This window comes from Cyrtonyx montezumae, unplaced genomic scaffold, assembly GCF_038088225.1.
Source record: "Cyrtonyx montezumae isolate F1298 unplaced genomic scaffold, pur_monq_1.0 scaffold_2, whole genome shotgun sequence".
NCBI lineage: Eukaryota > Metazoa > Chordata > Aves > Galliformes > Odontophoridae > Cyrtonyx > Cyrtonyx montezumae.
The window spans coordinates 61,790,907-61,818,498 of record NW_027071936.1 but is presented as its reverse complement, the minus strand read 5'-3'; the positions used below and the strand labels follow the sequence as shown (position 1 = coordinate 61,818,498).

Sequence of the window (27,592 nt, the reverse complement as noted above, 5' to 3'; positions counted from 1 at the left end):
ACAAAGTCCCTGTCTAAAAGTTCAAGTGCTCTTGTTGTACATTCTTTTGAACCACAGAAAACATAATGACCAAGTAGGTGGGCAGCTAATTGCAGTTTTATCCCACCTAAATTAGCATTGCTTCAGGCTAGAAAACAATTCAAGTAGTAAAATCATGGAAAATGTTAACCTTTAAGGTCACTACCATATTTTGATCAAAAAGTCCTGAATGTATGAAAAGAACATCTGTACATGTTATGAAGTTGTTTTCTTTTTTAACCAGACACTGTTGGAGATGGCAGTTAAGTATTTTGGACCAGTTGTCAACCAGGTATTTAAGAGTTCTGTGTGAAGGTTTATTACCAATTTCATTATGCCATTCACTTTTCACATTAAGCTCTTTAACAAAAGCAACATATACCCGCACCAGAATCACTGTAGACAGATTTAGTTTTATAGAATGCCCTTCTGAAAATTCATTTCAAAATAGAGATGCTTTTTTTTTTTTCTCCAGAACTGTAAAAGCCATAAAAATGCAAAATATCTGTTAGGAAATTTTTTAATCAAAATTATTCCTTAATGTTCAAAATAACATTTAACCTCCTACTTTTTTGTTGTTGTCATCCACATATCGATCAATAGACTAAACAGGTAACAATGGTTCACATTTTTCCCCCACCTGAAACATTTCTTCTAACACAGGCCCAAGATAGGCAATACAGAGATTCAGGGACATGGATTATGCATGGCAAAGGTAATCCTCTATCATTTTAATTTAGAACAACTCTGATTCTAGCACGTAACTTTGAGACTCAGTTGTTTTCAATCTGCTCTAGGTCCAAGTCCCCACAGTCTAGAGGAAAGATGCCCTCTTCAGTGCTCTCACAATCACTTGTGTCCTCATCACTTTCACATACTGCAGCTGCTTTCTTATAATCCCTTGTTTTGAAGCTACCTTGGCATGACCCATGATGCCTTACTTCATCCAGCTGTTCTTTCATCGGACTGGAACCAGGGGTGATGATGTTCATAAGATCATTTGAGTCACATGGGGATGACACAATTGTCTTCATTTGTGTGTCATCATCGTCGTCTTCATAATCAAGGGAGCAAAGACTTTTGGAATTTTTTAAAGTCTGTAATTGGAAAAAAATACATTAATACATTAATGGTGACTACATTAATACATTAATGGTGACTTTACAGGAGGAGCAGAACTAACTCTCGTTAAGTTCTCCAATGAGGTGAGGATATGTACTCAAGCACAGAGAAGTACTGCTGGAAACAGTGGAACATAAGGAAAAAGGGCATTTATTTACTACTCAAGCTAATTTTGCACAGATTTTTTGCCTATGTTGATTCCAGTTAGCGACAAAAAAATCTAGCAGACTCTCTCTGCACACAGAAGTGTAAAAAACTAACTCAGTAGGAAACTACAAGCATCTAGGCCAATATGCTCACCTTCTGGCAAACCCAGAGCATAGCAGTTGGTAACATCAGCATTTAGGTTAGTCTAGGCTGCAGTGCAGCTGTCAACAGCTAATTCCTCCAAGTGCCAAAGTGTGTAGGATAATAAGCTCTCCTGTCCCATAAGAGTCTGCAGCAAGGCAACTGGCTTTGGGTAACCTCCAGGCATCAAGCAGTCTTGCTTCTGCTGGAAGTATCTTCCTTCAGAGTCAGCTTCATTTCTCTTACTTTTGGTACCACTCGAACAAGAGCTCAGGAAACTTCAGAGATGTTTAAATGAAAAGTATATTAAAAGGAGAGGGGTGCTAACCTTTATTTAAACAAAAAAAGAAACCCTCAGAAAGCTACCTCTGCATCCCAGATAAAGGAATAAAATGCCTAGGTTTCTCATGCAACTGTGAGGGATCCACAACTAGAATCCAAAAGCAGCGTCTAACAACGGGGCTATACAGACAACAGAAGTCAAACTGATTTCAGTAAATGTGAAACTTCTAATTCTGCCTCTTATGAGTGCACAGCGAGCAGGAAGGGTATAACAGTTTCTCTTTGCAGTGGTAGGAATCCAGAGTAACACTGTGGAGGCTGCTCTTAATATCCCCCTGGTTAACTGACTGCAGCCTCACATACAGCCTCAGCTTATTACAAGTAGATCTACAAGGAACAAAATCTTTCACACCCATTTTCAACTCTCCCCCTCTATTTGTCATTTCTTAAGTATTTCATATTTGTTGATGCATTCACATGAAATACAAACATTGCAACATCCATACTATGTCATGTTCCAGATGCTTTCCCAGAGCACTGTATAAATCTTCCTACTCCACCACTTCATGCTAGCAGCCACATCAGCAGCTTACCAGATCTGTTAAGTGGCTTTTAAGCATAACTTCACAGATCCAGAGGAAAGCTATAAACATGAGCTCATCTTGCCTGGACAAAACTGGATGAAGTGGGAAGAGTTGAAGCCACCCAATGGAAAAGCTGACCCCGAGGTCACTGCTATATGGTATACCTTGCAGGTAAGCTTACTGCCACTCTTCAAGTTCCTACTTGGAACTTACCTACACAGAAAAAAATTATTTGAAGGAAAACTTGGATAAAGACAAAAAGCAAGATGCTCGAGTTCTGGAATTCACACTCCAGCCAGCTTGAGGAGTAAAGAACAGAAAAGGAAAGAAGTGGATCACCATCACTGACAGCTTGCCACAGCTAAGAGACTGCAGCAGCTTGCACCAAGGAAATAACACTTCAGTGCCTTCTTTACCTACCAGAGGTTTATGTCTATATGGCTTTTGCTCAAAACTGCTTTCATATAATATAAAGTAGATCATTAATTAGGAGTCCTACATTTAAGATCAAAAGGATAGAATTATAGATTGGTTTGGGTTGGAAGGGACCTGTAAGATCACCTAGGTTCCAACCTCCTGCTATGGGCAGGGCACCTCCCTCTAGACCAGGTTGCTCACAGCCCCATCCATCCTTGGCCTTCAATGCTTCCAGGGATGGGGCATCCACAACCTCACTGGGCAACCTGCTCCAGTGTCTCACCACTCTCAAAGTAAAACACATCTTCCTATAATCTAGTTTAAAACTACCCTCTTCCAGTTTAAAGTAATTTCCTCTTGTCCTGTTGCTATGTGCCCTAATGATGTCCCTCTCCAGGTTTCCCATAGGCCTCCTTCAGGTACTAGAAGGCCACTGTAAAGCCCCCAAGCATTCTCTTCTATCAGGTGGAGAGCCCCAGCTCTCTCAGCCTGCCCTCATAGAGGAGGTACTCCAGCCCTCTGATCATCTTTGTGGCCCTCCTCTGGACCTACTCCAACAGCTCTCTGTCCTTCCTGTGTTAGGGGCTGGACTCCTTACTCCAGGCAGGGTCTCACAAGGGCAGAATCACCTCCCTTGACTTGCTAGTCATGCTTCTCTTGATGCAGTCCAAGATAATGGCCTTCCTGGGCTGCAAGCACACACTGCTGGCTCATGTTGAATCTTCCATTAACTGACAGCCTGAAATAAAACCTTTAGAAGAAAAGCCTGTGACCACCATTCTATCAGAAGAAATTCACTGAAGCCTTTGTTAGCCTTGGTTAAAACCCACACCCTATCTCACATGTAATTAGCTTCAACAAAACTGATAGCCTTGCATAATCAAAAAGCTCTCTGCTACCAAGTTCCTCTCCCCAGTGAAAAACAGTTTGGGTATAAAACACATTCCTGTTTTCAGAACACATTTCTACATAGCTCACTTACAGCTTACACAAGCACAAGCATTTGTGCTCCTTTTTATGACTAAGAGGTGTGAATTTCTCATTTACTTAAAAGCAAATCAGCATATTTTGAAGTAGAAAGTGTTAGAGGATTTTTTAATAGCATCTCTCTGCTTTGAAAAAAGAGCACATTTCCTGTCGTATACCTCCACATAGAGGACAGTATTTCCAGCCCTTTAAATCTTACAGCAGACATTGGGAAGGCAAGGGATCAAATAAAAAGAAAGCTTTGAAAGATCTGCTTTCACTGCTTAGAAAGGAATTCCCGAGACCCCCTTCAATTTTCCTTTATTCAATTTACTGCTAGAAATTAATCCAACTGCACAGCTGTCTTTCTAGAAGGCTTGTATACATAAATGGAAAATTGCCTGTTAGCTGTACTATGCTGAAAGTACTTGAATAGGAACTTTTAGCTGGTTTCAACACAACAGCAAGTGCATTCAACTGCTTCTTTGTTCGCCCACTTGTCGCAACTGCACCGAACTAAAAATAGGTGGATTTATTATCTCCCAGCACAATCCCGCTTCTTTCACAAAGCAAAAAGGTAAAAATTGCAATGCATTCAGGCCCTCCAAACTGCAGCTTTCCATGTTCCTGTGGGTACAGTACCACACCTTGCACGCACAATTGTGCTCAGCAGGGAGCCAACAAGTACTCACTCAATGGTCCTCGTTCCATAAAAGGATGCTGGACAACAAGACAAAAGAGTCTGCAGTTGGCAATGGATAGAACTCAATCAGCTAAAAGTATTCTTTTGTGTAATGGGGAAAAAAAGAAAAAAGAAACCGAGCTCCAAAAGAAGAGAGGCGATAAAATGTCTGAATATTAAGAAAAAAACTTTGTACTGAAAACAATGGCAAGGAAGGAAATAAAAGAAATCTCTCTAGACCCTTGCCATACAAAGCGAGCACGAAAGCCCAGCATAGCTTGAAAGGAAGCTAATGCCTGTACTTCACTAAACCTCAAGTTCAGAAACCGATAATATATCACTTTCCAAATATAAAGAGCAATAGAAAGGTTGGTTTTGTTTTAGTAACAAAACTAAAGCATTTGCTACAGTATTCAAAAGGAAACCACATCATTTATGTGCACTGAAACCCAGTGCATAACCCAAGCAGCAGTTCTCATGCTTCTTTCCCCATGTCCCAGTTCCACCCATTTCCCCCAGTTTACATGGAGTGGAGGATGGAGCTGCACCCAGAGGTACAGATCAGACTAGTGACCTGGCTGCAAAACACAAGAGACACTGCTCTGAAAGAAATACTGGCACAGAGGGTTTCTTGATAAGGTCTCCACCAGGGACAGGAAAGATGTGGGTGACACTGGTCCTCATGCTGAGCCAATGCAGGAATTTCCTGGAACATCAGCAACTGATCCAAGTGAGACAGTAGAGACAACCTGAGCACAGCAAAGCTTTTTTTCTGTTGCTTCCCCATACCCTGCCAGCTGATGAAGATGGAGACAAACCAAGATTAGCCTCACACTGAGGGTTACTCTCATTCTTGCTCAACCTCCTGGCCTTACATCTCCTACAGTTGCATTAGATTGGCTCAAAAGCAAATGCCCTGACCACTGGTGACTAAGTTTAAGTTCCAGCTTGGAAGCACCCCGAGTAGCTTTGTGTGTTAGCACCTCAGACACCAGCCTATCCCCAATAAGGTGACAGTCCAGCCTCAGCAGTAATGAAATTCAACCATGATTATTATTACACTGAAGAGATTCAGGAAGCTAAGATGTAGACTTAAGGACTTGAGATTACACCAACAAACAAACCCTACTGTAGAGCAAAGCTCTTGTGGTCTGACCAACTCTTCTACCTTGCACAGCACTGAGTGTTTTGTGAAGTTACCTTTGAGAACCTGAAGTAAGCCAAGTGCACTGAGTTGGAGCTAAATGACCCCAATGCGCCTTATGATTCAAGGAAAAACAAAACTGACAGAGAAAGATTTCTTCCCTGCAAAAATGAGAAATCATGGTGTAGAAATGCATTACGCTTTTGAATTAAAGGAACTAAAAAGTACTCCAAGTGAAGAAAACACTGCGTGCTTCTAAGCAAGACATTTGAAATAAATTAGAAGTAATTTTTTCCTGCTCCAAGCCATAAAGCCAAGTAGTTAAGAAGTATTTCCATTTTTGTATTCTACTGAAACAGAACCAAATCCCAAGGTGATTCCGGACAATTGCTAAAACTAATCTCTGACTGGATCCAATCTGGGTACCTAACATGCTGTTCACTCTCTGTAGCTCTGCAGTTACTCCTATTTTCTTGAAAATGAGACGTGTATTCCATTTTGTATATTTGGAATATTCAAGAACACAATGTTTATTTCACTGTCTATACACAGGAAGTCAGAAAAATGATACTGGATGTGAACAGGGAAGAGCAAACAACCTCTATCATTTTGCTGTACAATTCAACACAACTAAAATAACCACTCTTTACAACAGAAAAATCACTGCTGCAGGTTTTTGTATTCAAAGACAGCAAATCCTCCTGCAAAATTCAGGGACCTAGTTAAGAATCAATACAAGCTGACACACAGCAGTGTGGCTGTGACTTGAAAATGAGAGCTGTTTGGTACTTTGTCTCTGTGCTGTATCTTCAAAGGTAATTTTAATTTTTTAGATGTAGGTGCCCAGGAAGAGAAGTAAACTGACATCAACTCATTTCACATCAGATGTGAAACAGCATTGTGAAGTAAGAGGCTTTCATCTTCCACTAGCCAGACTGTTCTAGATTTAAACATGCTGCCTTCTGGTATAGTCTACCATGAAAGTTGATCTATTTATTGGCCTAGATTTCTATGCTTATTCTAAATTGTGCCACAGTATCCCTGTAAATTTTGTTTATGAGCTGTAAGAACTTGGGATTTAATTTGGGCTTTTATCTAGTGCCATTAGTTGGAAAAATATTCTGTTCCAATGGAATAGAAACAGCTCCCCAAAATGCCAAGTTTGTAGATGGAGTATAATTAGACAAGGATACAAGGCTATTCATCACATGAAATATCTCACCCAAACCACTGAATAGTTAAAGGTCTACAAAAATGGACAAAGAGTCAGGGAGAAAACACATGCTCAATTAGCTTTCAACAGATTAAAGAACAGTTTGAGTATGTCAGTCTAAAGGTGTTTCTCCACACTAGATTTCAGCACACAAAACACTGCTGTCATATTACATTATGCTTTTGATATTAAGTTTTGGGTCAGAGAAGGACAGTTTAGCAGAGAGCTAACAGACACTTCCAGGGAACTCAGGTGCAGGAGGTTTGCCACAAGTCCAGGACCAGTCACAACTGATCAACATTTCTGATCAACATCTGTTACACTTCTTTTTAAAGACAAATTAGAATCTGACTGAATTAATGCAATACTTAATTAAATACAGTCAAGAACATAATTCAGAAACATTATTAATGCGTAGGAGGTGAACATCTATGGCAATTTTCCTCTTATATAAAACCCAGACCAACATTAAACTGCATTTTTTAAAGTTTACAGTATGGAATTTTAATTAAGATGTTGGCATCTTACGTTTTCCAAGTCTGTGGATTTGTGAACTGCAACCTTTTACCTCTGCTGTTTCAGTAAGTATAAATCATGCAGTCTTTTATTATGGGAATGTGGAATTATGTTCTACAAACAGGCATACCTATTTCACCTGCTTGTAATTAAGTAAGGGTTGAAATCTTTTGGTTGAAATCTTTTTTAGTACCAGACCAGCAAGAATAAATACCTACAGATGCTACAAATTATTCCATTAACGAGCATAGAAGAGGCTCACACAGTAGGTTTAACTGTTCTAAACTGGCTGATAGTCAATTTGATGTCAAGCAAAGTGGAACATGACGACATTTACTTTGTTCAGCTGAATAAAGCAGCACAAGACTTTGGCTGGGGAGAAAGAAGATCAAGCCAAACACGACAGCTACTAGATACAGCAGTAGTGTTCATCTGAAACACGCCAATGCGTTAGAACAGAGGTTCCCTCAAAGGGATAAACCCTGCCACAGAAAAGACTCAAAGGGCAATTGAATTGGCCAGAACAGGGTTCTAGCTCTTCTTGCAGAGCAGCTGCTGCACTCTGGGCTCCCTCACAACATCAAAGCATTAAGGGAAAGGCCTATCTTCACAATTCTTCACCTAGTTACTTTCCTGCTCCCTTGGAGACCCCTAAGCACATCTCTAATATGGGTGGAGCAGAAGAGACTGACACTGTGGGAGTGGGCCTCAACAGTGTTCAAGCTGCACAAGCTTCAGGTTGATCAATTCAAAGTGTTTTAATGAGGGCCAATGTGATGAACAAAAAGCTGCACTGTTTGTGTTCATACAGGGATGAATAAATCTGGTTTTGTAGTAGAGTGGCATGGATGGAAATGATGCAACCTTTCCATCAGAGGCAATTTGTGATTTGACAAGGCTTTTCCACCTTTTCTGATTCAAACCTTTACCATTCCCACACACAACAGAAACAAATATGGCGCATATCACCATCTTCATTATTAAAATGAAGTCTCTACAAAGTCATTCTTCCATATTATCACCACTAATGTCTAACTCATACACAGATTTTACAGAGATGTACTAAGTTTTCTGCAGTATAAGGGAACATGCATCTGTTCATGTGGGCATGCATCTACATACCACACTGATGTACTAGACAGAGATATCAACATTTTGAACAAGAATGCTGCCCAACAAAGAGGGCGATTGCTTGCATTATGTTCTCATTCATGATCCAAAAAACAAAAGACTGCCCTTGGCAGCCAATGCTTTCCAAATTAGTCTTCTGACAGAGGAATGAAGACTTCATGGCATCAGCTCTGAAACAGAAAATTGCCTCCAAAAATCAGGAGTTTTACTGAACATCAGGAATTCTAACTAGATACATTCCAAGAAGAGCAAAAGCTGTTTTATGGAAGCACAACTACTCAATCACAGAGTGAAGTTGACTTTACCATGCCAAAGCATTCTCAAGTAACCAGGATTAAGCTGACCAGTAATACCACAGTGTAACACTGGACAGCATTTGACCCTCCCAGCTTCAAAACATGGCCATGTTGGCTTCATTTCCTGCCCTTTATGTGTCATCTATTTTTACAGACACCCTCTATCCTAAGCACTCCAGCCAAGCTCTATTCCTTCATGCTTTTGCTATGAGCTGCAAACAATTACTCTCACAATTGAATCACATATGCACTAATTTTGAGTACACACATGCACCTCCTCTCTCCAAGTTCTGGTGCATTCATTTTTCATCCTCAAGTCAAACATATAAGTTGAAATGATGGGTCAAATTTTAAGAAATTAGAGAAGTAAACTTACAGCCCTAATTCTAAGGCTGCCCTCATTAGTTACTGACAGATGTCAGCCTCACCTATGTTATTGGGTTATGCTGGCACTCCATCATAACCAGCATTTGAAGGGATTCTGTAATTGGGCCATAAAGCTCACTTCAGCCAGAGATTGGGAGGGTGGGGGGGGGGAAATGGGAAACAATCTCAGCTTGGGAACAGTTTCCCCTTCCATCAGTTTTCCACTACAGAAGCAGTTGTCCTAAAGCTTTGTTTAGGACCTCATTATGAAAGCACATGGGTACACTCACACATGCAGACAAAATACAAGTACTACTGTAATTGCCATTAGGAACTTTTGACTCAACTCAAGGCAAAAAATACAATTTAACACTACATTCTTACAGGAACATTGAATCAAACTATAGGTAGACTATTGCCACTAATTATTTCCAGAGATGAGTTGAACACAGTGCATTTATTTAGAAATAACACAATTAGCACTGTTCATCTTCATTCCCTAATGTGTATATTATTTTCTTGCCTAGCATCTGATTTTCAACACTTGGAACATCTCAAACTGCACAGATCAAGTGTTGCTCTCGATATCAAGTGGCAAGTCTGCTACTGATTTTTAATAAGAAATCTATTTGTGCTAAAACCTCAGTTTGGTCAAGAGTATACACAACTTGGACATTCACTGGATCAAATACCATGCTGGAAACTACAGCACTTCAGCACCCGATGCTCAACAATTGATATTTTGCTTGTTTAAAAAAAAAGGTAAGTGAAAACTATGCGTTCCTTCATCCTTCAGCTGCAAAAAGAGAAAAAGTTTGTTTTAAAGTACACATAACAGACTCTGAGAAGGAAAGCAACTCACATAGGACCATCAACATTCAAAAACCTAAAGAATCGTGGTTATACTTAAACTGGGCTCAACCTCCTGCATGTTTTATTGCAGGTGCAAATGTCATCATCAGCACAAAGCGTGCTGATTTCCAAGGATACAGAAAGATCAGCCATGCGATCATCTGCAGCTAACTCCAAGGAGTCACCTCTCAGGTCACTTAGAAAACATCCAACTGTAGTACACAAGAAGCTGCTTTTAACATCATTAAGCCATCTCTTCAGTTGCATGTACTTGAAAAATAATCTGTTAACAGATCAGTATTTCCTATCTTAAAAATAACCTAAAACTCCAATGGAAGAACAAGTTGGTATTGTTAATTAATAGAGATAAATCAGTTTGTTTTTATGTTTGAGACATCTGTTGGTCACACCTATGTCTCACTATATACCCACAGCAGGAAGTGATCTTTATAATGAGAGTTACAAAAGACAAAGTGACAGTTAAGACTTCCCAAAGTGATTTTAAGAAAAGCCTGAGAAAAATCTCAAGTTGAGTTCTAGACCTGTTTCAGGAGATGGTAGATCATGTCAGAAAGTCGAGAGCAAGGGAAGCACAGCCACATTATGACCACACTTCACAACTACAGCGTCCAGTATGTGAAACAGCAAAGCCTAGCTTCAGAATGAAAGGAATTGTTTCAATCTGTTATTAGAGATGCCCTTATCACTGATTACCATGTCATCAGAAAAAAACCCAAAAAACAAAAACCCTGACTATTAAGAGGATCCCCTCTCCTAGAATTATCTTGAGTTGAACTCAGAAGTATAATATTCTCTAACAAATTAAGCTACACTGAGAATTATTATTTTTTAAACCCCTCCTCCCAAGACAGGAAAAACGTTCTGTATCAGTGATGAAACAACTGAGCATTTCTGCTTTCCACCATTTTCTCATAATTCAAAGCAAGGAACAAATCCAATCCCCTGCCACAACACAGATGGCAAAACCTGAAAAAAGCACTCTCACCTCTTTACACCCTCTGGTGAAGGTCGGGCACTTTAACTGTGTGAGTATCCTATATACAACACTGAACTCAATACTGTATTGTATTCCAAACACCACCACCAATAGTACTAGCATAATCCAATTTTATGACAAGCTAAGTAATAATTAAAAAAGAAAATATCCACAGCTGGCCAAAACCTCGCCTCTGAGTTAATAAGATGGCCCCTTTGCTCATGATGTCAAATGCAGCTGGTCTGGTACTCATTAGCTCTTTCAACAATGAATGCTTACTTGCACATAGGGGAACTTGCCAGAAAGGAAAAGTAAATCTGCAACAGATATTGACCTGCATCCTCTTATTCACACATGGCTTACAGAGGAGCCTGTAAACATGTAAAGCTAGCTGCAGGTCTGATAAACAACAACAGCACAGAACAGCTCTGGAACAGCCCACTTATTTTTAACACATTTGTTACAAGACACCATTTACAAAAGACTGGGAGAAAACCTGTATCCTTAATGAGATTTCCTTCCCTTCACTAACCCCAAGGCTTATACTTGCTTGCTGTCAGCACAGGGAACCTCCAGAGCAAGGGCTCACTTCATTAAGGGCCATTTCAGGCCTAATTTTGCATTGTGACCCACTGTGCTGATGGAAAGAAAGCAAAATGCCAGATGCTCCCTGTGCCTGCTACCTCCACAGCATTTCATTCCCAGCTCCCCAAACCTCCCAGCATCCATTCAATGCAAGTACCCCCAGCCCAGGCTGTCCTGTCACAGCACAAAGTGCTGGCTTGTCTTCAGCTCACTTGATGCTTGACTATCATCTCCCAGCCCAGCCTACTCCTATCTCCTTTCCTTCTTCCCAAGCCTGCTGGAATTTGAACTTTAAATGGATGCCCTCCATGGAAACAAAAGATAAAAAAGAAGGCTTTGATTGTTCATGCGTTGCGGAAAAGAAAGAAGGAGATTCATCCTGGCTGTGACCTAGCAGGAACTCATCAAGCACAGCTCTCCTTCCATTGCAATGGGATGCCTTTGGCTGTAGCTACTCATTCAAGCTCCCCGTGTCTATGTTTCCATTCAAAGAGCGACGAATTCTCAGGTTTTCCCCTCCCCATTAAGGAATTGAACGTTCATCCCATGAATGAAGGGCAACACCGTGCTTGGAAAGCAGCCAGAGGGTTCTGTAACACTCCACAGTTTGGAGTTATTTCAATACTTATTGATATCTAGCGGGATTTATAGCTGTGTTATTTATAAGGGAAAAATCACCAAGCCATATTTAGACCCCAGCAATAAACTATTTTTAGCACCATCTGTTTTTCCAGTTTTCTCCCTCATTGAGGCAGGAGAACATTTTTACCCAGTTCCCCCCTCCCCACCCATTTAAAAAAATCCACAGAACCTACACCAAAGCTCAAGGAAGAACATTTACTGTGCAGTGATCCTTCTAATCACGTTTTTGGAAGCGAAAGTTGCTGACTAAAGACAGTCTTCAGCTGATGCAACAGTGTATGCTTAGTTACAAAACAGAGCAGATTTTTTATAATGCAAGGGGCAATGCCTCTCCCACAAAGGAGGTTACTACCAGAAAAGAAAGAACTGATCATTAACCACATTAAACCATCTCAAAAACACTCCCACTCCTGGCACTGCTTTTCTGGGCAGCAGTTGCCAAGTTTCACCCTCATTAAACCCACAGATACTTTATCACAAGAACATTCAGCCAGGCCCCTGTTAGAGAGGGAAACATGAAGTGCAGGCAGCTGCTGCCAGCACCTTGCCTCTGCAAGATGAGGTGTTTGAGCTGCAGCTGCCACCCAGTCAAAGGCTGACCCAAGACCTCAAATTAACTCTTCAAACTCTCATTTACATCCTGCTCTGAGAGAGGGACACAACAGCAATGGCCTCTGCAGCACAGCTAAAGGGACTGAGAGGAGGGGTTGCTGGCTCCCTCAGTTCTGAGTGAAGGGAGGCTGTAGATCCCTGCATACTAATTGAGTTCTCAGAAACATTAGATAGCTGCAATATATTCATCTTTTCTTTCTGTCCCACAAAAGTTTGCTTTTCAGCCAAAATAGTAACAAGTATTTGAAAGTTTTACTACGATGCCAGGTTAAGAATATTTTTACTTCGGTGCATGGCAGGAAACTCATCTGAAATACAAGCTCATGTAGAACTACTCATCCTTCACAAAGGGCAGGAAAGGCTACATGCTGGCTTACCAGGCTTGGGCCACAAGTCAGTAACTCCTAGCAGGTGGAAGAGATGTAGAAAAAGAAAAAAAGTAAGTCCCAGCATGTAGCACATAGGTCAAAATTAAATTCTACAGAAGCCTAATAGACAAAACACACAGGCACTTCAATGGGTTCCAACAAAGAGCTCTGAAGACTTCAAAGCAGTAAATATTATTGATTAAAATAGCATTCATTTGGCACTGTTACGATCTGACAATTCCAAGGTGTGAGGGGATGAATCACCTAACAGTACCATCAAACTAGCTGCACTTAGGGATGACTCCTTCCTCTCTACTACTTTACTCCAGTGGAGAAAATGGAGCACAGCATATCCAACACACAAGCTGCCCGGCAGATGGAAGGGCTACCTGGGTATGCAGGATAGTGCCAGAGTGCTGAGGTCTGAGAGGCATCTCTGCACACCAGAGCAGCACCCACCACATCCCACATGTCAGACAGTGCTCAGTTACCTTCCCTCTTCCAGAGGTATCTGTCCCACTCCAGGGGATCGGCTCCACATCTGAGCTGTGTGCACAGGACACATTTCAAAGGGCAGCCCGCCTCGACTGAGAGAAGCTCAATAAAAGTTGTTCAAAGAAAAGAATCAAGGTCTGCAGTGGCCATATAAAAAACATGGACAAAAGCCAACTTATACAGTAACTGTCGCAGTAAATTTAGGAGCCATTGCCAAGTATGTTTGAGAATAAAAACTGAGCTTGCAACCTGCAGTTGAATTCCCTGAGGCAGTTGCATAACCTGCAAATGTTACAACATGAGAACAAATTAACACTGGTGATGTACCAGGAATGTAATCAGAGGGTCTGGAAGTCTTCAAAACACAGCTTGCTGCAAGCATTGTTCCAAACTATCCCAATTTCACATGGGCAAGGACACTCACTTGCGTGCACTCAACATCCACCTCTTATATAACTGTGGACTTTTACAGACTTGGAAGGCAGGATTTACCTTACTCTTAGAGTTTACACCCTATTAGCTAGCACATGTGTGCTTAATACGATTATTCAGTAAGATATAACTATAGGGACTCATGAATTACAGAGCTGCAGAAAGCAAGTGGTAAAGACGATAGCAAAAAGAGCTTGTTAAACTGCCCATCCACCCCACCCTTACAAACCAGATGGCCAATGGAAAGAAAAATCATCCACCCTTAATACCCAGTTATCAGGAAGAAAGAACTTTGTGATTAGCTCTCAAGTCCACACTTGAGACAGGCCCAATGGTAGTAAAATGAACAGTTTCAAGTCAAAAGTCTATACAAGGTCAATTTTATGTCCAAGTCCACATAGGAATCTCTCCCCTTCTTTGGTATCTTTAACCAAATATGTGACTTTTTTAAAGAGTTGCATAAACATGGTTTTTCTGGTTGCTGGGTTTTTTGTTTTTGCTATTGCTTAAAAAAACTTAATTGAGCTTGTCACTCCACTTATCTTTTGAACAATATTATTTTAGTCTTCATAGTGATCACTACTCAGCAACATGCTTCCACATCAAGGCCTCCAACAGCAGAGTACAGGAAAAAGGTGCAGAAGTTGCATAACATTTATAATATTAAGTTCATATATAATGCTCTTTAAGCAGCCAGAAATTACTGTCCCTCAGTATGCTTATCCCACCTAGTTTCAAATCTAGCCTAAAAGGTCACTTACATTAACGTCTCATCTGCAGTTCTCACCCTTGACAAAATGCTTCTACTAGGAAAACAACATCCATGTAAACCTTCTTAAGGGTTTCAAATAGTTTCTCCTGTCCTAGAATTGCTTTACTTTCAAGAATACACTGGCTTATGTCCACTGCAAAAGCATTTGGAGATCCTTTGAACAAGTCTGTATTATACTTCAGACAAGCTGTATGTAGAACTCAAAGACTTTAGTTCGTTGAGACTTAATTTCAGGTGCAAACTTCAGGTATTGCAAGTATTTACATAAAGACATATCCCTCTCCCCAAAAAGAGAAGAGTACAGCACTTACTTGCTAGGTATAAATCTACCTTAAAGTTCATTAAATTTGGTGTTGAATCAGACTGCTTCTGGACCAGACAACAAAAACAGTTTCATGGCCAGGTACATGCTTCACTTAAGGAGTTCAGCTCTGCCTTTAGAACTGAATTCTTTCTGCTGGCCACTCTTCTAGGTTGAGGACTCCTCCGGTACAGCTCAAACATCACAGTAAAGACATAAGCAAATGTAAACTGAGAACAAGTTTTTGTACCTCTAGAGAGAAGGCAGAAAATTATCTTGGATTTCAAAGAAGAATTTAATAACTCCTCAAAGAATGGGGATTGGCTAAGTTTTCCAGTTTATTTCAGCCACTTAGTATCAGAAGGAATTCAGTTATTTGAAAAAATATGGAAACATAATATAGTATTTAACAGAAAGCATGCATACTCTTTAGTCATCTATTTGAGGCCAATCTGGAAGTTAAATAGTCCACAACAAAGTTGATTATTTCTGTATCATTTTAAATCCCATTAATCCATTCCTACTCACTTGACCTAATACACCCCACACGTACTAAGTATTAAATTTAACAAGCTTAAGATCAATTTACCAATCCAACTGCTGGCTTGCACCGCCTGAAAACACATCCTCCTGTGTCAACTACATGAGCTTTGCTAGGCTTAAGACAACAAGGTTTTTACTCTGTGTCATGAAATTTTCAAAAGCCATGAAAATTTAAAGTTTAAGGGACTTCTGGTTCTATAGTAATGTATGTACAATTTACAGGAACTAGTCTGTTCAAGCAGCATTCATCTTTTAAATGTTGAACGCATGAGCAGCATACCCTGAACAGCAGTACACAAATCACTTCAAAATCTTGAAGCCCATATTTTGGATTCAGGTTAGTATCCATATAACAAGAGCATAGTTAAGTACACTCAAGAAAGAATAACAACCTGCTTTGGCAAGCTTCCATGCTCCAGTCAACTCTACCTGAGTTGACTGAAAGGAGGAAGAGGGGAAAAAAAGATTTTAGAGACTCAGACATCAGGAGTCTGTCTGTGGATTGTTTTTATCATTGTGCAGTAATGAAGAACTTCCAGCGAGGCTCTGTTGACTACACTTGCACATCTGATCTCTGCCACTCCAAGGGGACAACACAGCAGTTATGAGTAACCTTGAAACACTACAAAATAGGACGTGACAGTTAAGCCACAAGGCACCTGTCATATGCTTTATAAGAACTCAAGATCTTTCACACTACTTATAAATCATAACACTACTTCCTACTGCTTATTTTTAAGCTACTAATTACATCTAAACATCCTTACAACGTACATCATTTAAAAAAGGACAGGTTTAACATTACCTAAAAATTTATTTGTCCAGCATTACCTAGTTCAGAATTCTCCTCCAACTAAATCACAGCTGACACTACAGTATTCTTGTTCAACTACTGAAAAGATGGGAAGGTTCTCCTGTTACTTACTGCCAACCTGCCTTAGTGGATAATGATGAATGTAAAACAGACCTGAAAGGTGAGACAGTTAAAATACAAATAAAAAAAATGTAGCTTTGTACAGTATCAGCAATGAAGAGTACTTGCAACCTGTAAAAGCATTTCCCAGAAGGAAGGTACATTCATAGAGCTTGACCTGCTTGACTAGTCTTAAAGGCTATTACACTGTGTTCATAAAACCTGTAAGTGTACTCTGTGGCTTAAGCAACCACATAGACTTTTTGAGTTATGCCAATTCAAAAAATGAGAAAAAGGACTACATCTCTACTATAGCCCTTCAATGTAAGGCAAGACAACTCCTTTAGCCAGTTGGAAGCTACAACAGTAGCTAAGTGTATTACTAGAACCTTCTGCTTATCTACCCTCCTCTGGTTAAGGACAAGACTGAAGGAGAAGGCAAAGAAGAGAAGCACAAGTGCAACTCATAGCAGATATCACCTTATAGAATTAAAGTTGGAGAGATCATCTAGTCTAAGCCATTGCCACCATGCCCACTAACCATGGCCTCCCATTTCAGAGCAGGGCTCCACCATTCAGCTGAGAGGACACTGAGTATTTACTTTAGTGGGACCTACCACTCCCCGCCGTCCTTTATGCCAACATATGCAGGTGGCTGTTTTCCTGCTACCCCAAATCCCATGCAAGAAGCATCATGGTCTTACGGAAATAAACTAAAAGCCAATCCTTTCAGCAGATAAAGCCAACTGATGGCAAGCTGAAAGTGTTGCTTCCTCTCCCTTATGGCTAAGGGCAGGCAGATTTCAGATATGGCAGTTTCTCTGACCTTCCAGGAACAGCCTCTTTAGTTCATCCTTCCAGATTTTCTAACTTTGTTTCTTTCTGTCTTAGACAATTTAGACTACCCAAGCTTAAAAGTCTAGAAACACAAACATCCAGTTATGACACTGCTGTGTTTAGAACAGTTTGCCCCTACAAAGTCTTATTACAAATAAATCTGGGAGGTCAATAGTAGTAGAACCTATTTTGAGAAGTGAAAGATATTAGACAAGTTATTCAAAAAACCAACACCTTGCAGACACAATTAATGCCTCCAAGTTTTTCTGGACTTTTATATGCTAATCATAAAGTCATCCTAAATGATGTATACTTGTGCAAAGGAGCCAACACAAGAAAACGCGTTTAAAGCCTCAATACCTTAATATTTCCAATCAAGACAAACGGTAGTTTTGGTGTACCGCAAATAATGAAACCTTTTCAGAAGGTCTCAAGAATTTATTCAATATTTTCTCTCACAGCAAAGAAAACAAAGAATAGGTCTATATTTGTGCTAGAATGCTCCTTTTTCTGAAGCTCACGGGATACTAAGACATGCCCCTTCCTAAGTTTCACAGGAAAACTACTCAGAATTTGCACTTACAGAAGAGCCGATTAAAATGGTCAAGTGGAAAAAAGGTACTAGGAGGTGAGTATTGCATTACTATTATCTACAATAGTTATTACGCTTCAAAATCCACAGCCTTCCTCACTTTGTAACTGTGCTATATAGGCAAGCCTTGACTTATTTGTACGCACTAAGAGCCTTGCTACAGCTTGTCCTCTTAAAATAGTGGGTTGTCAAACTGACAGCATGATTACGGAAAAACAGTTTTAAAGACCAAGTTTCCTTTGGCAACACTGCAAAATCATTTATGTGAAAGAATGTTAATGCTGTTTTTAAGCTAAAACTAGAGGGTGTTGCCCTCTTGTAAGAGAGACATTTAGCAGTCTAGGAGTTACCCTTTATCAAGTTGTCCTGTGTACCCTGCACTAACTAATCACACCGCAATTTAACAGAAGTTTAAACACTGAACTCCATGATCTCTGTGGGTCTCTTCCAACTCGGGATATTCTGCAATTGAGTTCACCAGCATTCATGCACGTAGAAGCTATAGTGCTGGGTCAGAGGAAGACATCTGTCAAAGAAGTTGCAAGAAGTAAATTATGCTTCCCCCGCTCATGAAGTTTTCTGCAGTTTTCCTTCTCACATCCTCCCTCTTTATAATGCTGAGAATTTATTTAAAATGATTCAAGTGAACTGGCAAGAACATTATCTTCAAAATGTTTTAGTTACATTTAACAAAAATATTCACTGAAATCAGGTCTTAGTTTAGATCTACTTAGCAGTTTCTATATATAATTCAAGCACTTCACTATTCAGACACTTAAAGTTCACAAGCTTGGAACATTAACCCCGATGCTCACTGTTTAGCATGGGGTTATGTAAGTCAAAACTGTTCGTCTGCAGAACTGAAGAAGTCTTTGCCATCCCCCAAAGGCACAAGAAAGAAGGCAGCTTAATACTTCTGTTTTTTCACTGAAATACAGACTTGGTGGAATGACCGTTTTGAGGACATTGGGTCAACTTTTCTATCTTAATTATCTTGGAAGTGCTATAACTTTAATAAAGCTTAGGTGGATGCAGTGTCAAAGAGTATTGCAACTCAGAAAAACTTAATGCAAAGCAACCTTATGCTTATGTTTCCTAACAGGTGCTGCAGTTGGCCATCCAAAAAGTTTGGGCTAAGAAATAAACTCTTCAAAGATTGAGTTTCAAGTCAAAGAACTAGTTTTTAGTCACTACGATTTGTCAAAATTCACTGCCAGCAAGATGCATCTTTTGACCTAGGAAAACTAAGCTGAACACAGAATAAACACACCATTTACTACTCATTTTGTTGACTTTTTCTGCTTATAAAATAGATTTCATCTCAGATTACCTTCTACTACACTTCAGAAGTAACTGCTTTCCAGGAGTTCCATTTTGTTCTCCATCACTTTGCTATGACAACAGACCTAATCTCCAAAGTACCATCTCATTTGCTAGTTAATGCAAATATTTACTTGAGCTATTTAATTGCATATTTAAGCTAGACAGGTGATGCCTGATCAAAAGTATTTTCCTGAAAGTCAAATACACAGCGTAGCAGATGTGGTCACGTGACAAAGCAACAACAAAACCTATGGTGTGCTCTTTAGTGCTGGAAACAGTGCAAAGAAGCTATATCCATGACAACAGCTACTCACCTAGAAAAACCCACACCACCTCCTGGCACTAAAACAACATGAGTCTCAACTTAAACCTGCATTACCCAAAGATAAGCTGTCTCTTTTACTCCAAATGAATGTATGTGACCTCATGCTCCGAAGCAAACTTAGAATTGGCTCCTCCTGTTAGACACACACACAGGAATCAGTTTATTGGTTCAAGAACTAAGCAAACCAAAGACTCCAGCACATAGGGAAAAGCATTCTGACCTAACTTGTTTTTTTCTCTGCCTGCACAGATAGGCAGACAATTCCCAAAGTCAAGGCAGGAAGCAACTAGCAACATCCAGAACAACTTTAGTCTTGCTTACTCATCTTGATTTCCTTTTTATATTGACTTGATTGGAAATGGCAAATATAAATTCAATTTCAATCTTTTGCTTGAAAGCATACACTAAAAAATTCATTCATTTGACCACCTGATCACTAGAAACTCTCCTCATGGTTTCCAGTCAAAATCCTAACCAATGGACTGCACACTAATCCTTCCTGCCATCACCCCAGAAAAGCCCCCAGACTTAAAAGGCACCCTTGATACTTGACTACTTCCAAATTATTCATCTAAAGTCCTAACAAAGTTAAGTTTGTAAAAGGCAAAGTGAAAACTATTCTATTTTAAAATGGAAACTCCCATCCATACGTACATGCAGCTCTTCAGTCTTGCAAGGTAAAAAAGCACTTCATCTGCATTTGTTATAAGCCTAAGAATAACTTCCACCAAAAATCCACAGCATTTATGAGTCTCACAGATACAAATTTGAAGCAGTTTGTTTTATCTAACATATTTACACAAGTCTTGTAATAGGTATGAATATCATACCAAAGTCAAGAAGTCTTTCCAAGCATCAAAAAGCCCACAAAAAGTGAGCTCTCTGCACAGCTCCAGCTAAAACTTAGGACCTCCGTATCTTCACTCTGTGTACTGATCTCACAGGAAGTTTCTTGGGTGGGGAGACATGAAAAAGCTTTAAATGTCTCAAAATGGTAGGCTGAATTAGTAGCATTAGTTCAGTTTCCCTGTACATGCCTATCTCTGCTGTGCAAAGCACCAGACCTAGACCAGAAAACAATTTCAGAGAACAGCCACACTCCTGGCACACCTTTGGCCCTGCAAAACCCAGATGATCACATGCAGCTCTTATCACAGCAATGAACTGCAATTCTGCACATACTTTTTATCCTTGTAGACATAATTAAAGCACTTTTCCATGAGCAAGATATGCAAAGCAGCTAAACAACCAGACTTTGGTCCAGGAGGCTCATAACTGCATGGCCAGTCTTGGAAGTGATGCCTTATCCCAAAAGGAAACAGGTAATTCCTCATAACACTGACTTAGAGCTTGGCAAAATACATCAAGATATAAGATATAAGATATAACCTGTAATGAAAATAGTAATAGCAACTAGTATCTCATCTACAGAAAATAAGATTCAGTGGTCCGTTTAACTGCTTGCTATATAAAAATTAGGGAAGTTTGGAGCATAGAAGTTGTTGAAGTGCTCTCTTTAGCATCTTGCCAGTGGTCAGAAGCATTGTGTGTTTCACCTGCTCAGCTCTTATGCCATCTACCTCAGTGACCCCTATGAAAAAGGCCTCTATGATCATCTCATCCAATCATCAATCCATCCCCCACCATATCCAATAACATGTTACTCAGTGCCACATCTCCATGATTCCTGAACACATCTAGGGATGATGACTCCATAGTTTTTCCTAGTATCCAACCTGAACCTCCTCTGATGCAACTTGAGGCCATTCCCTCTCATCCTAAAAACATTGTTTTTTTCCATGTATATACTGCAGCAAGGCTAAAAGCATCATAAAGAAGTGAGGCCCAATAATAACTCACAACATTAAGAGTGGGTACACAGACGATGTATCTGAAGACTGGTTAAAAGGCAAGAGATTGCCCAAAAGAGTACATCACGTTAGCACAGCTCCCAAGCCGAGTGGCATCAGCCACATAAGGGAAGGTTGGAATATTCAAGAACTGGATTGAAATGATCTCATGGGCACATTTATAGAAAAGCACAAGGTCACGCTATCAAACTGCATTATGAGGAATTCATCAGTTGGAAGGGTCAGAGCAGGACAAAATACAAGAGACTACAGTCTGTAACACAACCCAGCCTTAAAAGGAGACAGAACAAAGCAAAAGCAGACCAAGGCAGAAGAAAACAGCAGCGTTTCAAGAACAGAATTTGAAGTAGGAAAGACTCATGGGAAGGCTGCATCAGAAGAGTCCATTTACTTACTCCAGGGGACAGAGGGGCAACATAACTCTTCTTCTAAATATGCAAACAGTTAAGGGATCAATTGGAACTCTAGAGAACACATTCATGTAGGAGCAAGCGCTACAGAAAGTGCTATAACACACCATGAATAAGTTTAAGGGATTTCTCTCCTCATCTGTTTTCTGAAAGTCAACCACACTGGGAACAAACAATGAAATCCAACATCAGTTAAAGCCCACATTAGCTGGCTCTCATGTGCTGCTCCTAAAGAAAAATAGAAGGCATCAGCTTCTGCTTTGTATGCAGTGCACTGAAGCCTAAAAATCTGAAAATTCTTTCAGAAACATAATTTGAATAAGTTTGGCTATATGGTTGCTCTTACTTTTTTGGAGATTTTTTGTTACTGCAGTATGCAAGTGTAACCCAGGAAGTTGCAGAAGAGAAACTGTGGTGGGGGGAGATAATGTTACACAAGAACAACCTTATCATAAGTTTCAAAATACATTTAAAATGGATCAAAAAAAGGTTTTGAACACAAGTTCATCAGTGGAGTGAAAGCACAGTACTAGAGAATAAAAATATTCAGAGATGCATTTTGAAGACAGTAAAATAAAAAAGAACCAATATTTGAACAGCTTTTGTGGCAGACTATCCCCCCTAGGCAAGTTTTCTTTTGAGGGAAATACATGAATGGAAACTTAAAGGAACCTGTACAAAAGCTCTGATAGCTAAGCTTCAAGTGTCTGGAATGGAACAAGAAGAGAAGAATAACAAATAGCTAGGAGCTAGTACATTTTGTTGACAAACTAGCTTCCTAAAGAACAAAAAGTGCATGCTAAAACTAGAAAAAAACATGGAAGTGAGCGTGAAGAAGAGATGTGTAACTGAATTCCTTTACTGGGAAAAAAGTTGCACCTACTGACATTCATCAACACTTGCTGAACAATTACTGAGACCAAAACAGTGGACAGGAGCACAGTGAGGCAATGGGTGATATGTTTCAACATCGTGACAGCCACATCACAGATGACAATGCACAGATATCAAGTCATGAAATGAAGAGCATCTTGAGCAGCTCAGACATGCTAACTGGATAAAGGTGGTGAGTACGTTGAAAAATTGTGCTTTGTAGCTGAGGATGTGCTCTATTAAATACTGTCATAGTGCTCTTGGTATCTGTTGTAGTTTCCATGGCAATAAATAGAAGGCATTACTTTCAGAGCAATCTACATTAAACTGCTCGGAAGAAGGAAAAACAAAAAGCAATGCAGGTATGAGTAACAAAACAACATTCCACACACCAGCTCTAGCTGTAACACAGAAGGAGTAGCATTCTTAGCATGCTAGCAGTTCCAACAAGGTCTGTTCTTACAAATATGACTCCTTGCTAAAAGAGCATTTCAACACCCTGCCATTCCTCTTCATTTCCTTCTCTGCAACGCGCAGTTTTTGTTTCCAAGCATGAACTTCGAGGATGGTTATTCCTGCTGCATGGAAGATAACACTATTAAGATGCGTTACAAACTATTTTCATCACAATTATTCTTGAGCCTTACTCCAAGCAAATACAGACCAAATGATCCCCATGGAATGCACAATATGGGATCTGTTCTGTAATAACGGAAGGACTTCACAACAGAAGGAAAAATAAGTGAGCAAAGAAGCTGAAGAATACAAGTAGTAGTGTTTGCAATACTTCCCATAAGATCTAAAAGCAAAAAAAGGTATATTTTTTTAACAAACAGGACAAATACATAGCATCCCAAACCTGTCACTCATGTTCTGCAGACAACACACTATAACACAAGCAGGATATGGATTCAGCCTAAAGTCACAGTTCCTGCTACTCTCACAAGTTACTGTTTGGTGCTGTGACATGGACAGAGGAATACCTCAGATTGCCACTATTAGTTGCAGTAGATAAGGCAGTTTGTTGATTTTACTCAGCATGACTGACAACTGCTTTCATCACTGCTTAAGATAACAGGAGTCTGAAGTTACTTCACAGGTGTGCAAGGAACTCCCAAGGCAGATGACATCGCACATATCAACACTTCCACCTGGAGAAGAAATACTACTCACTCTTTGAAAGACATCTGAAAAGAAAGGCTGCATCAAAAACATCAGCCTCACAAATTGCACAGGCTTGGGAAATAATAACTGGATAAGAAAGAGTCACAGAGCAACTAAAAAGACTGTGGAAGTTATCCCCAAATTCTGTTTGAAAAACAGAACAGTTGGAGAAGTCACTTTGGGAAATTCTTGTACAGTTCTGCCACCATCACTGGTTGCTGACTGTGCCATATACTCTATTTACAAGACTAGCATCACAGCTCTCCAGGGCTCTTCTTATTTTTTAGGCCTTAGAATAAAAAAGAAAAACCCAGAACCATGCTAAGTTTATACAACTTAAAACAGTAATGTTAAACATGGAGAACCGTGTCATCCTAGAAGTAGTTCTACTGAAAAATGTGAGTACATGTCAGAGAACTGTTCCAGTAAGTAATGAAAAGGGATGTCACCTTTAAAAAGCCTTTTTAATCTGCAAAACAAGGATCAGGAAGGAAGGAACACAAAATTTAAGCCAAGACTGCTTGGAGTACAAAAGCTGAAGCAGTTCACATGGCTCCACAGATGCTCTCAGGCCTGGTCACACAAGTCATCCTTCAGGTGTCCAGGGTCACTGAGTCCTACGCCTAGATAGTCTGGGATCATTTCAATGTCTCACAGAAGACAGCTTCTGTAGGAGTACAATATCAGTTCATAGGCTCCTGTGTTTATATGGGAACTGGAGTTGCTACCATCTGTCAGTCACAGCATAACTCAGAGGAGGATCAACAAATGTACTGCACCTCTCTAATACAAGGTATAGGATATTTATTTCTATGATGAAAATAAAGAGTGGGATTTAGTCATACTGAGAACTAAGAGGCAGTTTTCTGGGTGGTTCTCTGAAAGGGAATCTAAGCATTTTGACAATAAACCACAGAGCTTGAAAAATCCTCCAAGAGAAAGCAGCAAGGCAAGGCAGAGCAGAGAAGATCTGTGTAACACAAAGAGCAAGGCAAAGAGGGACTTCCCCAGCTGTAACGTTTGAGAAACAGAACCTGAAGAGTGGTAGGCTGTGTGAACTAACTTAATTCAGCACATTCAATCTACATCATAAAAAAGCTTATGTGCCTGAGATCGTGCTTGCTCAAGGCCCCTAGACTAAAAGTGTTCAAACAAGTTCAAGTACATACACTACTTAAAAACGACTAGGCAGAAGAACTGGCAAGGAAATGCTCTGCTATGGTCAGAAAAACAAAAGCATTTGTTAACAAACTTCATGACCTGTACAACTCTGATATGGAGAACAGTTATGTTTCAGAGCAGAGAACTTAATATTGCTGATGCATCCAAAAATCAAGTCTTAGAAGGACTGCGGCCCCACACTTGTTTCATATTTTATATCTAGGTTATTAATCTGGTTCATGGCAGGGAAAAGCAGCCATTTTAACATCTGCATTATCTCTGAAGGTATTGGGACTGCATCTTCTGGTCCTGCCTAAAGGTGGTCATTGATACCAGCACGTGATCCTGCAAGTCTGAGACTATGCATCAAGACTCAGACGCACCCTGAAGGCTTCTCTTTGGAGATGTTTCCTAATCTAGAACACCAAGAAATTAGCACTCTATTTTGAAAGGCAAAGATCTGTTCTTTGGAAAAATACTGAGATTAACAGCTTCAATACTAAAACAGCACCAGTAACAAAAGTTTCTCATTTTATACAGCTCTATATAAACAGCATGAGATGCTGTGAAACAAACTCAGAAGACCATTGAGTAAGGCCAATTCTGCCAACTGAAGACCTCCAGCTTGCTGATGCAATTCTTTGTAATACTTCTAAATTAAGCTAAAGCTAGTTCTCTCAAAAATAATTTGGTGATCATAACTCTAGCTTAGCTTTAAGACAATCTTTATATTAAAGGATATTTTTCCTCCTCATCTAAATCAGATATGAAAATTGTGCTATATGCACAGCAATAGAGCAGCTTAGACAAAATATATCATTAATATTGTTTTATATCATTATATTATCATTTATATCATTATATTGCTTTATATCATTATATTATCATTTATATCAATAATGGCAGTTTTTTTGCTACCTTATTAAACTTCAATCTCCTTCAATCAAGGAGAAAAAACCCAATGTGTCATGCAATGAGATAAGCAATTCCCATTGCTTTCATATCAATATATAAAGAGGTGGCATTTAAGACTTTGCATTAGATCAAATTGTAAAGCAGGTGGCAAGAAATTGTTCTAAACCATTCCATAGAAAGGCAAAACCCTTTGAGACAGTGAAGCTTAGCAGGAGTGAGACACTTTATTCTTTAGCATGTCACAAATCCATTATTGCCTCTTCATATGGAAACTTCTTACTCTGAGAGCTGGCTGTACAGAAATGATTCACTTGCTTTGAGACAAAACGTAATCAGCAAAATATAATGTCTGTTTCATGCAGACATCATAACCACCATTGTGTTTTAGAAAGGAAAACAAGGAAAAGGAATTCAGCTTCCCTTCCTTTGAGTTGTCCTCATACAAAACTCAAACCACAGGGGTGGCAAAGGGAAAGGAGCAAGGAAGAAGAAAAACAAATGCTGAAGGTTTCTATAGCTACAAGAAAAACTTCATTTCAGTGCAGACTGGATGACTGTCTAACACCGACATATAAAACAATCTCAAGGAAACACACCTTCAGAGAGGATGACGTGTCATCACCAATGCCTGCTTGAAAAAAGACTCTGAAAAAGAAATTGCTTGTCCACTAAGACCATTGCTATTAGAAATGGACAATGCAGCAAGTAAGATGCATAAAAAGCACCTCAAGGAGTTGTTAACGAGCTCAGTGAAGCACTAACAAGCATTTTATGTAACAACCAAAACACCTCCATGGCTGCTCATCCACTAGCAGAACCTGCAGGAAAAGGTTTAACACAGAAGCTGCTTTTCAGCTGTGAGCAAATCAACTTGCACAATGGCATTTACTTAAGAATACCATTGAAACACCAAAATAAGAATTGGATGGTTTGGAGAACCTAAACTAAGAATTACACAACAGTGGATGTGAAAAAGAACAAAATGTCTTACAGTTGACACATCTTCATTTAAGCAACAAGACTGACCAACAGAACTCATGTGAGCGATAAGGGAGGAGCTGCATTTCAGAAAATAGAAAAACTGTTTTACTCTACAGAACTTCACTTTTTTTCCAACAAGTTCACAGTATGAATTGCAGGCAAAGAAAATTACTCAATCTCACCTATAGCTCAAGCTTTAAGAGCACGGGAAGAAAGCCGGGAAGAAAGCCTGACAAGAACTACAGTTACAGTATCTTTTGTTCTTGAAAATGGATATGCTTTCATATAAGTATCAGAAAGTTACAGAGATGTATGAAGAAATATTGAGAAGTTTTTACTTTATGAAAGTAGGGTTGGGTTTTTTTTGAAAGTAAAGAAATGCTGAAAAGCTCAAAATCCAGATGTGCTTCCTATAGAAGACCTGATTTCCATTGCTAGACCTGACATACTGCCAAGCAATGAGGACCCAATCTCAACATCTCAGTCTACCCCTTAACTAGGTTCCCTCTATCATGTTTTTGTAATAATTGCATGTTTCATCTAGCATTGCTCTGACAGGAAACCCTTACAGCTTACATAGTCTGCTACATTTATTGCAAGCAA

At 39.7% G+C, this 27,592-nt stretch overlaps 1 protein-coding gene across 2 annotated transcripts in view; it reads right to left on the bottom strand.

Moving 5' to 3' along the window:
* Positions 1-245: 245 nt before the first annotated feature.
* The window catches only part of FAM53A (family with sequence similarity 53 member A), a 64,607-nt gene continuing 37,260 nt past the window's right edge, over positions 246-27,592 (bottom strand). For both annotated transcript variants that reach the window (XM_065735906.1, XM_065735905.1), the window contains one exon: positions 246-1,115. In XM_065735906.1, coding sequence (XP_065591978.1) covers positions 792-1,115 — 324 coding nt within the window. In that variant the 3' untranslated portion in view covers positions 246-791. The remainder of the gene's footprint in view (positions 1,116-27,592) is intronic.